Source organism: Jaculus jaculus, chromosome 21 (assembly GCF_020740685.1).
Source record: "Jaculus jaculus isolate mJacJac1 chromosome 21, mJacJac1.mat.Y.cur, whole genome shotgun sequence".
Lineage (NCBI taxonomy): Eukaryota > Metazoa > Chordata > Mammalia > Rodentia > Dipodidae > Jaculus > Jaculus jaculus.
In genome coordinates, this window is record NC_059122.1 from 4,954,620 (window position 1) to 4,968,642 (window position 14,023).

The 14,023-nt window shown below is 49.3% G+C and overlaps 1 protein-coding gene across 4 annotated transcripts in view; it reads left to right on the plus strand.

Moving 5' to 3' along the window:
- Window positions 1-9,025, plus strand: part of Zfyve9 (zinc finger FYVE-type containing 9) — a 119,691-nt gene extending 110,666 nt beyond the window's left edge. For all 4 annotated transcript variants that reach the window (XM_045139203.1, XM_045139204.1, XM_045139205.1 and 1 more), the window contains 3 exons: window positions 1,413-1,518; window positions 5,283-5,459; window positions 8,718-9,025. In XM_045139203.1, the coding sequence (XP_044995138.1) occupies window positions 1,413-1,518; window positions 5,283-5,459; window positions 8,718-8,882 (448 nt within the window). In that variant the 3' untranslated portion in view covers window positions 8,883-9,025. The remainder of the gene's footprint in view (window positions 1-1,412; window positions 1,519-5,282; window positions 5,460-8,717) is intronic.
- The last annotated feature ends 4,998 nt before the right edge of the window (window positions 9,026-14,023 follow it).

Below are 14,023 nucleotides of genomic sequence, written 5' to 3' on the forward strand. Positions count from 1 at the left end.
GCCCATCGAGGTGATTATGATGCACCCCTCCCCCTTCGGAAGGCCGGTGTGCACACATGAAGAGCTGAGTGGGGGCCTTTAGAGTCTCAGAGCAGAATGGGAGCAGGTGGGAGCGGCCACGCAGCACTCTCCCTGAGAGAAGGACCGCTCGAAAAAGAGCAACGTTCATTCACCACCTTGCTGACATTATAGAGAACCAGCTGCCGGGTGTAGTGGCGTATGCCTTTAATCCCAGCACTTGGGAGGCAGAGGTAGGTGGATTGCTGTGAGTTCGAGGCCACCCTTGAGACTACATAGTGAGTTCCAGGTCAGCCTCAGCCTGGACTAGAGTGAGACCCTACCTCAAAAAAAACAAAAAAAGAAGGGCTGGAGAGATGGCTTGGCGGTTAAGCGCTTGCCTGTGAAGCCTAAGGACCCCAATTCGAGGCTCGGTTCCCCAGGTCCCACGTTAGCCAGATGCACAAGGGGGCGCACGCGTCTGGAGTTCGTTTGCAGAGGCTGGAAGCCCTGGCACGCCCATTCTCTCTCTCTCTCCCTCTATCTGTCTCTCTCTGTGTCTGTCGCTCTCAAATAAATAAATAAATAAATAAATAAATAAAAAGAACCAACTCTTCCTGACAAACACCTGTCTCACCCCACCGAATATCGTCAGCAGAGCAGGCAGAGGAGAAGGGGTCTTCATGTGCACCCTTTTTATAACTCTCCCCTGCCCCAGTTCTGCTGAGGGTCAAGGAAGGAAGGAAGGAAGGGAGAGAGGGAGGAAGGAAGGGAGGGAGGGAGGGAGGGAGGGAGGAAGGAAGGAAGGAAGGAAGGAAGGAAATCAATAACCTTTAAAAAAAATTTTATTTATATTTTTTATTTGAGAGAGAGAAAGAGACAACTAGAGAGAAGATGGGTGCGCCAGGGCAAATGAACTCCAGACGCATGTGCCACCTTGTGCAGCAGGGTTTTGTGGGTACAGGGAATCAAATCTGTGTCCTTAAGCTTTGAAGGCAAGTACCTTAATGGCTAAGCCATTGCTCCAGCCCCCAAAATCAATAATTAAAAAAAAAAAAAAAAGCAATTGGGGAAGACAAAAATCTCTTGCAGGGCAGGTGGCGCACATCTTTAATCCCAGCGCACCAGAGGCAGAGGTGGGAGGATCGCGTGAGTTGGAGGCCACCCTGAGACTACAGAGTGAATTCTGGGTCAGCCTAGGCTAGTGCACAAGACCCTATCTCAAAAAAGAGAAAACAAACAAACAAACAAACAAATCTGTTGCTTTGTAGGTGTGTTTGAATGATTGTAGTGCATAGATCCCTCCCACAATAGCTCGGTTCTTGTAACTTTTGTACGCCTTTGACCATCACATAATGCAGATATGTTCATCAAAGCACGTAATTGATGAGCTCTTGCCTCCTCCTCTGTTATAGGGTCATAAGTCCTATAGATGGGAAGTCCATGGAGTCTATAACAAACGTGAAGATATTCCATGGATCGGAGTATAAAGCGAATGGGAAGGTCATCAGATGGACCGAGGTAAGGAAATGAAACTTAGCACCCTTGTCCTGCTTTGAACCCAGTTTTTGGCTGCTAGGCCAGGAGCTATATTTTGGCCTGGTTCTAAGAGATATGAAAAAAGTCTCCCTATTCTGGGCTGGAGAGATGGCTTAGCGGTTAAGCGCTTGCCTGTGAAGCCTAAGGACCTCAGTTTGAGGCTCGATTCCCCAGGACCCACATTAGCCAGATGCACAAGGGGGCGCACATGTCTGGAGTTCGTTTCCAGCGGCTGGAGGCCCTGGCATGCCCATTCTCTCTCTCTATCTGCCTCTTTCTCTCTGTGTCGCTGTCAAAGAAATAAATGAAAACAACAACAACAAAAAAAAAAAAAAAAGAAAGAAAGAAAGAAAGAAAGAAAGAAAGAAAGAAAATAACTTCTTCCCATTTACCCAGGGACTTCAGATTTCCTATGGTCTGTCTTAAAGACAGGTGGCTGGGAAGGAATGTAACCACTCCAGCCTACAGCCCCCTGGAGTGTCTACCTCTCCCTCTAGAGACCCTGGAAGCCTGCATGGCTCATCCCGCCTCGTGTGCCTTCTGGAAGCTGGCCTCCCTGCCAACTCACACTTAACGCTTAAGTCCGTCTCAGACAGCATGATCTGAAAACATCGACTGTTCGCAGTGAGAACAGGAAGGCTCAGAGAGTGAGTAGTTTGAGAAGGAACACAAGGCAGAAGCAAGTAAGGGAGCTCCTGCCTGAAGACTGACCTGGTGTGCAGCCGTGGTCCTCGCACTTGGGAGGCCGAGGCAGGGAGCTTTCCAACTCCAGTCCAGAGCCTGGCGTGGCGGCACATACCTTTAGTCCCAGCACTCAGAAGGCAGAGGTAGGAGGATCGCCATGAGTTCAAGGCCACCCTGAGAGTACATAGTGAATTCCAGGTCAGTCTGGGCTAGAGTGAGACCCTACCTCAAAAACCAAAAATAAATAAATAAAAATTAAAAAGAAAAAAACAGGGCTGGAGAGATGGCTTAGCGGTTAAGCGCTTGCCTATGATGCCTAAGGACCCCGGTTCGAGGCTCGGTTCCCCAGGTCCCACGTTAGCCAGATGCACAAGGGGGCGCACGCGTCTGGAGTTCGTTTGCAGTGGCTGGAAGCCCTGGCGCGCCCATTCTCTCTCTCTCCCTCTATCTGTCTTTCTCTCTGTGTCTGTCGCTCTCAAATAAATAAATTTAAAAAATAAAAAATAAAAATAAAAAATAAAAAAATAAAAAATAAATAAAAAGAAAAAAACAAACGAACACAAATCCTGATCCAGGCATAGTGGCACATGTCTTTAGTCCCAGCACTCAGGGGCAAAGGTAGGAGGATCTCCACGAATTCAAGGCAAGCCTGGGACCAAAAAGTGAATTATAGGACAGCCTGGGCTACATTGATTCCCTACCAAACCAAAACACAATCTGTGACTCTGTGACTTCTGGCTCTGTATGTGTGTGTGTGTGTGTGTGAATATGTGTGTGCATGCAGGTGCACACGTACCTCAGCGCACACGTGTAGTCAGGACAGCATCAAGCGTCAGTCCTGGCCTTCTCCTTGTTGCTGGTTCCCGGCTGCAGTCACCTGCTAGCTGGCTCCAGCGTGTCTGGGAAACTGTCTCCACCTCCTCCTTCCCCAGGCGCCCTGCGAGCTGTCCCTGAGCTCCGGGAATCAAACTCACACACTCGGGCCTGCTCAGCCGCATTTCATCCTCTGAGCCGCTCCCCGCCCAACTCGTGGCTCTTTCATTTCACACACGAGGAAGCTGAGGCCACAAGCACTGCCGTCCTGCCCGGCTTCACACACGGGGTTGCCACAGCGCAGGGCTGGTGCCTGGCTCCGCAGACTCGAGCGGTTTTTCCTTTATTTTTTTAAAATTATTTTTTACTTATTCGAGAGCAACAGAGAAAGAATGGACGCACCAGGGCCTCCAGCCACTGCAAACGAACTCCAGATATGTGTGTCCCTCTGTGCATCTGGCTTACGTGGGTCCTGGGTAATTGAGTCTCAACTACCTAGGTCCTTAGACTCCACAGGCAAGCGCTTAACTGCTAAGCCATCTCTCCAGCTCTAAAATACTTTCTTAAAAAATAATTTTTATTTATTACCATGGGATATTTTTTATAATCATGGAAAATGTTAATAAAAATTAAATTAAAAAAATAATTATTTATTTATTTATTTGAGAGAGAAAGAAACAGAGAGAGTGGGTGTGCCAGAGCCTCCAGCCACTGCAGATAAACTCCAGACGCATGCGCCCCTTGTGCATCTGGCTAATGTGCACCCTGGGGAATCAAACCGGGGTCCTGTGGCTTTGCAAGCAAACACCTTAACCGCTAAGCCGTCTTCTCCAGCCCCTGAGGGAGTTTTTTAAAATACTTTTTAAAAATAGATATACAGTCCCCTTTTTGAACAGAATGCCATGAGGCTGGTATGTAAAAACACTGTATCCTTGTATTTCTTTTTCCTTTCTATTTTGTCTTTATGTTGGTTATCCTTTACATCATCCAGAAAGGACAGTAAGTTAAGCACTAAGTCCTTTGAGCCTGACGTGGTGGCACGAACCTTTAATCCCAGCACTTGGGAGGCAGAGGTAGTAAGATCTCCGGGAGGTCAAGGCCATCCTAAGGCTACATAATGAATTCCAGGTCAGCCTGGGCTAGAGTGAGACCCTACCTGACAAAAACAAAATAGTCCTTTGAAGAGGTAGGAGGATGGCTGTGTGTTTGAGGCCAGCCTGGAACTACAGAGTGAGTTCCAGGTCAGCCTGGGCTAGAGTGAGACCTTACCTTGAAGAAAAAAAATAAACAAAAAGTTCTTTGAGGAGCTGGGGGGATAGTTCATGAATTAAAGGACTTACTTCTTGCCAAGTCAACTCCCCAGCCACCGGCATAGAACCAGATGGCCTTTGCACATGCAGGAGACCCTGCACACCCATGCACACACACACACACACACACATATACTTGCACATAAATAGATTTTTTCCTTGCTTTTGAAATTTTTTTATTGACAACTACCATAATTATAGACAATTCCCCTTTTTTTACTTTCCAAGGTAGGGTTTTACTCTACCTCATGTAAATAATTTTTTTTAAAGTCCTGAATCCAGGCATGGTGGAGCACGCTTTGAGTCCTAGGTTTGCAAGCAAGTACCTTTAACTGCTGAGCCATCTCCCCAGCCCAAGAAAAATCTTATGAAGTATGGGCAGCTGCAGAGGCTGGTCAGCAGAAGCTTGCTGTAAGTGAATGAAGTAATCAAGGAGCCAGGCATGATGGTGCACACCTTTAATCCCAGCACTGGGGAGGCAGAGGTAGGAGGGTCGCCAGGAGTTCGAGGCCACCCTGAGATTACATAGTGAAGTACAGGTCAGCCTGGGCTAGAGTGAAACCTTACAATTTAAGAACAAATAAAAAAAAAAAAAAGGTTAAGCAAAGCATGGTAGTACATTCTTTTAATTGCAGCACTGAGGTGGCTGAGGTTAGAATTGCCGTGAATTCCAGGTCAGTGTGGGCTAGAGTGAGGGCCTACCTTGGGAAAAAGAGAAAATAAATAAATAAAGATTATCAAAGGAGGACGTGCTATTAGGCCAGGGTGGACAGCTGGGTATTGGCAGAGTGGAGACAGGCAGTGGGAAGCCGGTCACTGTGTCCTGCTCCTGTCCCGTCGTCTTACCCAGCTCGGTGATCAGGATGCTCAGACACAGAAGGCTGGGCTGCTTGTTGCAAAACCGAAGGCAAAAGTCCCACCGCTCTTTCTCTGGGGCAGGTCTTCTTCCTGGAAAACGATGACCAGCATAACTGCCTGGGTGACCCCGCTGACCACAGCCGGCTCACGGAACACGTGGCCAAGGCCTTCTGCCTCGCTCTGTGTCCCCACCTGAAGCTGCTGAAGGAAGACGGAATGACGAAGCTGGGACTGCGGGTGACCCTCGACTCAGACCAGGTGAGGAACCGCTGCACGCTGGCCTCGGGAGGTGCTCCGCTCGTTCCGTTCTCCTGGTGCAGCCCAGAGCTGCGTTCTCCAGAACCTCTGACCCGAGTTGTTCTGGGGCCTCCTCGAAGTGCAATATTGCCACCCGTGCCCCTTCCCGTGGCTCTTGGAACCAAGGGCAGCCTTTCCTCGTGTTTGCTTGTTTGTTTTGGGTTTTCGAGGTAGGGTCTTGCTCCATTCACGCTGACCTGGAATTCACTGTGTAGTCTCGGGGTGGCCTTGAACTCTCAGCAGAGATCCATCTACCTCTGCCTCCCGAGTGCTGGGGTGAAAGCCTGCGCCTCTGCGCCCCGCTACCTGTTGGCTTTCTGCTGTTGACATTGTTAACCTTTCTTCTCACTGTGGGGTCCGCAGGGGACTTTGAGGGCCTGCCACCTGACTAGCATCAGCGCCACCCGTGCAGGTTTCTCGGTCACCCATGCGGGCTTCCTCTGCCCTCCCTGCCTTGAAGGGTGGTGTCCTCTGTGTCCCTCATCTTGTGTTGAAGTGGGGTCTCACTCTAGCCCAGGCTGACTTGGAACGCATTCTGTAGCCCAGGTTGGCCTCCAATTCACAGTGATCTTCCTACCTCAGCCTGCCTGCAAGGGGTGGGATTAAAGGAATGCACCACCCTGCCTGGCTTTATCATGTTTTCTTTCTTTTTATTTATTTGAGAGAGGGAGAGGATGGGTGTGCCAAGGCTTCCAGCCACTTGAACTCCAGATGCATGTACCACCTAGTGCATCTGACTTATATGGGTAATGGGGAATCAAACCTGGATCCTTTGGCTTCACAGGCAAGTACTTTAACCGCTAAGCCACCCCTCCAGCCCTTAATAATGTTTTCTCTCTCTCTCTCTCTCTCTCTCTCTCTCTTTGTTTTATTAGCCCAGGCTGACCTGAAATTCATTCTGTAGTCCCAGGGTGGCTTCGAACTCACGGTGATCCTCCTACCTCTGCCTCCCGAGTGCTGTACCACCAAGCCTGGCTTATTCTTATTTTTTAAACATTATAAAACTTTATTAACAAAACTTTGTACATTTTAATACATGAGGAATTTTACATCTAGGTAAAATATCTTATTCTTATTTTTTTTTTAATTTTTATTTATTTATTTATTTGAGAGCGACAGACACAGAGAGAAAGACAGATAAAAGGAGAGAGAGAATGGGCGTGCCAGGGCTTCCAGCCCCTGCAAACAAACTCCAGACGCGTGCACCCCCTTGTGCATCTGGCTAACGTGGGACCTGGGGAACCGAGCCTCGAACTGGGGTCCTTAGGCTTCACAGGCAAGCGCTTAACCGCTAAGCCATCTCTCCAGCCCTTATTCTTATTTTTGAGAAAGAGAGAGAGTCAATGGGCGTACCAGGACTAGCCTGCTGTGAACAAACTCCAGACCCGTACATCCCTTGTGGGCATGTGCAGTATTGTGTGCGTGCGTCACTGCATCTGGCTGCGTGGGACCTGGGGATGTGAATATGAGTTCTTAGGCTTCGCCGGCTAGTCGCCTTAACCACTAAACCATCTCTCCAGCCAATAAAAATATTTTTAACAAATACATGATAAGGGGCTGTAGAGATGGCTTAGCAGTTAAGCGCTTGCCTGTGAAGCCTAAGGACCCCAGTTCAAGGCTCGATTCCCCAGGACCCACGTTAGCCAGATGCACAAGGGGGCGCAGGCATCTGGAATTCATTTGCAGTGGTTGGAGGCCCCGGCACACCCATTCTCTCTTTACCTATCTGCCTCTTTTATGCTCTGTGTCTGTCTGTTGCTCTCAAATAAATAAATTAAGATTTAAAAAAATACATAACAAGCCAGACATGGTGGCGCACGCCTTTAATCCCAGCACCCGGGAGGCAGAGGTAGGTGGATCATCAGGAGTTTGAGGACGCCTGATACTACATAGTGAATTCCCTACCTCACAAGCCCCAAAAGAACCCTCCCCCCTCCATAAAAAAAAATACAACATAGGCTGGGGATCTGGCTCAGTGGTTATGGCGCTAGCTGGCAATGCCTGACAGCCCAGGTTCAGTTCCCCAGGACCCATGCAAAGTGAGGTGCACAAAGTGACACATGTGTCTGGAGTTTGGTTGCAGTGGCTAGAAGCCCTGGTGTGCCCATTCTTTCTGACTCTCCACCTCGAGGGAGAGCAAAGAGAATGGGCATATCAGGGCCTCTTGCTGATGCAAACCAACTCCAGACTCACGTGCCACGTTGTCAGTCATGTGGGTACTGGGAAATCAAACCCAGGCTTTCAGCCTTGACAAACAAGTGCCTTTAACCACTTTGCCATCCTCTCAGCACCTCCCTTGTTTGTGTTTGTTTTCTGATTTCTTGAGGTAGGCTTTCACTTTAGCCCAGGCTGACCTGGAATTCACTATGTAATCTCAGGGTGGCCTTGAACTCATGGTGATCCACCCACCTCTGCCTCCCAAGTGCTGGGATCAAAGGTGTGCACCACCACGCCTGGCTCCTTCTCCCAGCCCCTTTGGAGGTAGGGTCTCACCCTAGCTCAGGCTGACGTGGCACTCACTGAAGTCCCAGGCTGGCCTCAAGCTCACTGTGATCCTCCTACCTCAGCGTCTCCAGTGCTGGGATTAAAGGTGTGCGCCACCACGACTGGCCAAAAGTTAGGTTATTTCTGCCTGTCCATATTTCTCCACGGGCCTCACTTATGTTCCCGGGAAACAGACCTTAACACATGAGGTGACTAGCCCAGACCCGCCATCAGTGGTCAGGAGGAATAAAGAGACATTGGCCCGATCAGTGCCCATTCAGGGAGGAGGAAGAGTGTGTGTGCTCTGCCCCGTGTCCAGTGGGCTTGGCTCTCAGGCCTCCGGGGAGATCTCTGTCCGGGCTGTGGTGACCTTGTCGGTGCTGGAGTAAAGCAGCTGATGGGGGGAAAGGGTTCGCTGTGCCTCAGTCTCGGGGGGCAGCTTCACGGTGGCAGGGGAAGCAGGGGTGAGCAGAGGCTGGACGTCGCCTCTGCCACAGCAGGGGACAGCAGCAGCCAGAAGTGAGGCAGGATCTGGCAGGGGCCACATCCGGCTATGACACCCCTGAGCCCTCCCCCAAGAGCCCACCTCCTGCAGCGAGGCTCCCCCTCCCAAACCACCACCAGCTGGGGAGCAAGGGTTCAGAACACATGAGGTTATGGGGTCACCTGATTCCACACCCCCCCCCCCCACACACACACAGTCCCGTAACTTGCCCTGTCCTCTCTGTGGCGCAGGTTGGCTACCAGGCGGGCAGCAATGGCCAGCCCCTGCCCTCTCAGTACATGAAGGACCTGGACAGCGCCCTGGTGCCCGTGATCCACGGCGGGGCCTGCCAGCTCAGCGAGGGCCCCGTCGTGCTGGAGCTCATCTTTTACCTCCTGGAAAGCATCGCCTCGTGAGCACCGCCCGCCGGCCCTCTCCGCGCCCACCCGGCCCTCTCCGCGCCCGCCTCCCGCAGCGGCAGCCACACCTGGACCATTTGCACTTTACAACTGGAAGATGGAGCTTTTGTTAACACTATTGATGGGGACCGGGGAGAAGAAGGGTGGGAGTAGGGATCTGGGGGAGAGGGTGGGAAAGGGTGGGGGGGGACTGATGTTCCCCGATTCTAGGTCTTCTATGCATTGTCCCCCGAGACCTGGACAGCTTCTGTCACTGCACAGCAGTTCCGCTACCTTTGCAGCTAATCCCCTCCGTCACCGCCCAGCCGAGAACCCGCTCCTCTCTCCAGAGTACTTAAGGTCATGAGCTCGAACGCTTCAAGGGGTGCAGCCCTCACCAAGGCCAGGGTGGGAGGAAAGTAAACTGAAGCATTCAGTTTGCACTTCTACAGAATTGGTATAAAAAGAATGTGACACCTTGTTCCAGTGACATCACAGCTGTCAAGAAAAACACATCATGGATCTCATGTTCTTTGTTTGTTTGTTTTTCGTTTTATTTCGCGGTAGGGTCTCTCTCTAGCTCAGGCTGACCTGGAATTCACTCTGTAGTGTCAGGGTGGCCTCGAACTCACGGATCCTCCTACCTCTGCTTCCCCAAGTGGTGGGATTAAAGTCATGCTCACACTGCTTCATGGTTTTTCTTTTAATATTTTTATTTATTGGCTAGCAAAAAGAGAACAGAAACAGCCAGAGTAGGCGTGCCAGGGCCTCCCGCGGCTGTAAACAAACTCCAGGTACATGCACCACTTGGTGCATCTGGCTGTACGTGGGCACTGGGGAATTGAACCTGGACTGTTAGGTTTTGCAGGCAAGTGCCTTAACTGCTGAGCCATCCCTCAAGCCCAGATCTCATGTCTTTCATATTACTCAGTGAGAGGAATCAGACCAAAGGGAGTATCTAGTCCTGTGGCCATGGGTGACTCGGAGAAAACAGGTCATTATCACAGCAGAGTTGAGCGCAGCTGTCTTAAGTGACGGGCAGATGGACCCTGAGCCCTTCTGTGAAGGCTGACAAAGTGTGCCTGAGGCTCTCAATCACCACATGCTAGCTAGATGTATGTTCCAAACCATGACACCGGGAAATCGAGCTTCTAGGAAAGTACTTTATCTAGATGTATTGTTCATGTGTTAACATTTTTCCCCGTTTGTCAGTGTTTATCTTTCTCCTTGCTTCTAGAATCCTGACACATTTCAGATTAAGATGTGTACAAGGAAACCCTTTACCGTTCATAGGAAATGCAGGTAAACTCTCACCATCAGATAAGTCCACAACCTCCAGCCTAGGATCTTGTAGCTCTCATGACTTGCTGTCTTTTATTTATTTTATAATTTGTTTTTTTCGAGGTAAGGTCTCACTCTAGTACAGGCTGACCTGGAATTCACTATGTAGGCTCAGGGTGGCCTTGAACTCACGGCCATCCTCCTACCTCTGCCTCCCGAATGCTGGGATTAAAGGCTTGCGCCACCACACCCGGCTCTTTGTCTCTTATGGCATGGGTGTTTTGTGATGATACCCCCCGCCCGTTCTGTTTTTTAGTAGAAAATACCTCATCTTGAGTGATTCCTCAGTTAGAATCTGACCAGATCCTGCATTCTTGGCCAGAATCATCGCCACGGTAAATATGTCCTGGTCAAGATGACTATTCGCTGATCCCTCATTCATGGAAACATTCCCTTGCCGTTACCTGCTCTGGTCTTTTACTATCACAGCTGCAAAATGACTTTCGAACCCCGCACTCCCTCTTTAGAGCTGGGCTTATCAACCTGTAAACAGAAGTCCTCCTTGTGTCCTTGTTTATATTCGTTGGATTTTCATTTTGGTCTCATGGGTGTTTTTTTTAGTAGTTCTAATGAATCATTTTTGTGTTCAAATGGCCTCCGCTTTAGAGCACCTTCAGGCTGCCTCCTACATCCTTGTGCATACTCTTGTTATTTATTTATTTGAAAGAGAGAGAAAGAGGCAGAGAGAGAAAAAGAGAAAGGGAATGAGTGGCGGGGCCTCCAGCCACTGCAAACAAACTCCAGACGCATGCGGCTCCTTGTACATCTGGCTTACTGGATTCTGGGGAATCAAACTGAGGTCCTTTGGCTTTGCAGGCAAATGCCTTAACCCCTAAGCCATCTCTCCAGGCCCCCCCATACTTAAATTTTTTTTTTCCTTTTGTAGTCTAACACAATGTTCCAGGCTAATCTTGTATTACTGTACTTACCCTGTCCTGGGCTTGTAATCAGTATTATCTTCTTGGAGCCCCTGTTTTTTTTTTTTTTTTTTCTTTTTAAAGATTTAAATTTTTTTTTTACATATTAGAGGAAGAGAGGAGTGAGAATGGGCGCACCAGGGCCTCCAGCCACTGCAAACAAACTCCACATGCATGCACCATTGTGTGCATCTGGCTTACATGGGGCCTAGAATTGAACCAGGGTCATTAGGCTTCTCAGGCATGCACCTTAACTGCTAAGCCATCTCTCCAGCCCACCCTGGCATAGTATTAGAAACCAAGATCTGGTTTACCCAGGACACATGTGATAACACTTTTTATCTTTTGTTAAATATTTATTTTGGCCACAGAGTAAATAGATTTCACAACTTAGTATGAAAAACTACTAAGTTGGGCATAGTGACACACACCTTTAATCCCAGCACCCAGGAAGCAAAGGTAGGAGGATCGCTGGGAGTTTGAGGCCACCCCGAGACAACATAGTGACCTCCAGGTCAGCCTGGACTGGAGTGAGAGACTACCACAAAAATAAGTAAATTAAAATAAATAAATAAAACGGCTGTAGGATGACTCACTTGTGACTTTGGACTCGTCAAAGCCCAGGCAAAACAGGTTCCTCCCTGTCTTGGACATTCCACATCTGCCTCTCTGCAGCCTTTGCGGATGGAAACTGTAGACCAGTGTGGTTGGGACCTTCCCTCCTCTCCCTGAAGGTGCAGGAGGACAGCGTTTCTAAGGTGCCCCCGGCCCCCAGCAACCTGACAAGAACCGGACGCGTTTAACAGAAACCGCGCATCTGGTGCTCAGGTTGAGCGGGAGCAGCCAGTGGCTGGCCTGTTCCCCGTAGCGCATCTTCCGCCTGGACCAGTGCAGCAGCTCTGTGACCCTCCACAGGCAAGCTGTGCCCTGTGCCGTCAGGTCCAGGCATAACTCGTGTCTTCAAGGGTAGTTGGGCATGAAACCAAGAACGCTCCATTTGTTTCAATACCTTATCTTCGGTTTTATCTAATGTATATTTAACCGACGTGAAATACTGAGCTATTCCTAACTAGACAGAATTTTCTAGACTTAAACAAGATGCATATAGAGCTCCTAAACTGAAGGTGAACAGTTTTACTAACTATCCTGGGAATTTATTAAAATTCAAAAACTGGCCAGGTGTGGTGGCGCATGATTTTAATCCCAGCACTCAGGAGACAGAGGTAGGAGGATCGCCGTGAGTTCGAGGCCACCCTGAGACTACATCGTGAATCCCAGGTCAGCCTGGACCAGAGTGAGACCCTACCTCAAAAACCAAAAACAAACAAAACATAAATAGTGTATGCTTCTCAAATGCTAGGCAATGCAGTTTCTCCATTTGTTTTTTCTTTCCCTACCTCATGTGGCCCAGGTGAACCTCGAACTCCCTGTGTAACTGAGGATGTCCTTGAACCCCATCCTCCTGCCTCCACCTCCCAAACGCTGGGGTTACGTGGGCACACTGCTGTGCCTGGTGCTTGCCCTCAGTCTTGGCTCTCGGCCTGGTAGAGACATTGAACTGTGTGGCAGTGCCCATCTCCTGTTTCTCCCACCCAAACTGGTTCCTGCTGGTGGGTCCCCGTTAAGTGGTCACCTGACACCTGACACCCAATTTATGATTTTCTAGCAGCCCATCTTTTATTTATTTTGTTTTAAATCCTGTACTTTAAAAAAAAAAAAAAACCTTTTTTTCTTTTTTATTTATCTGAGAGAGCGAGAGAAAGAAGCAGAGAGAGGAAGAGGAAGAGAACGGGAGCTCAGGGTCTTCAGCCACCGCAAACCAACTCCAGACGCATGTGCCACCTTGTGCAGCTGGCTTACATGGGTCCTGGGGAATCAAACTGGGGTCTTTTATCTCTGCAAGCAAACGCCTTGACCATGAAGCCATCTCTCCAGCCCACAATCCAATTGTTGCTTCAGGAGCTAACACGTTTGTGACGGTAGTGGTGTCTGTCTCACTAAGGCTCCAATCAACAGCAGCTAGGAGTGTCTGGAGGGCTACATGCAGAGGGACAAGGGTTAGGATGCTGTGCACCTCAGCTCCAGTGACTGCTCTGGAGCACGGGTACGACGCTGGTTAACCTGGGGACGGGCCTGGACCAGGTACAGTGCTTCCTGGATCTGCCAGTCCCAGCCCCATAGTTTCCAACTCAAAGTGGCTGGCCTTACTTAAGTGGCAAAAATCTTTTTTATTTTTAAGGGGATGCCACAAATCACAAATCTTTGGACACAAGCCTTCAGAAGTGGAGACCCACCATGCAGGTTTCCCAGGGGCAGGCGCTGGGTGAAAGGGATAGTAATGTGGAAGTCAGATTTTTCCTTTGTGAGACAAACTTCCCGATTCTAAGACAAATTCCTCTCGTATTCTTTTTTAATATTTTATTTACCTATTTGATAGAAAGAAAGGGAGGTAAGGAAGTAGAGAGAGAGAGAGAGAGAGTGAGTGAGCATGCCAGGGCTTCCAACCACTGCAAACAAACATGCATGCACCCCCTTGTGCATCTGGCTAATGTGGGTCCTGGGGAATCAAACCTGAGTCCTTTGGATTTGAGGTTGAATGCCTTAACCACTAAGCCATCCCCGTAGCCCAAATTCCTCCCATATTCTATTCAGATCATTCAGAAGAAAATGGTACATTAGGCCAAAGAGAGTGTAAAGTTACAAAGTAATTTGGGTTGTGGCTCCTTCCCAGCTGCCCTTTAGTAGTCATTTGGTCACTGTATGTGGATAAATCTTAGGACATGATGAGGTTCTCTGGGCCTCTGCCTCACCCCACACATTGCCTGGTTACAACGACGCCCTTTTAAGAGCCCAAATCCAGTGGGCGGCTTTGTCTGCATTTCTTCAGCCTCGAGGTTGATT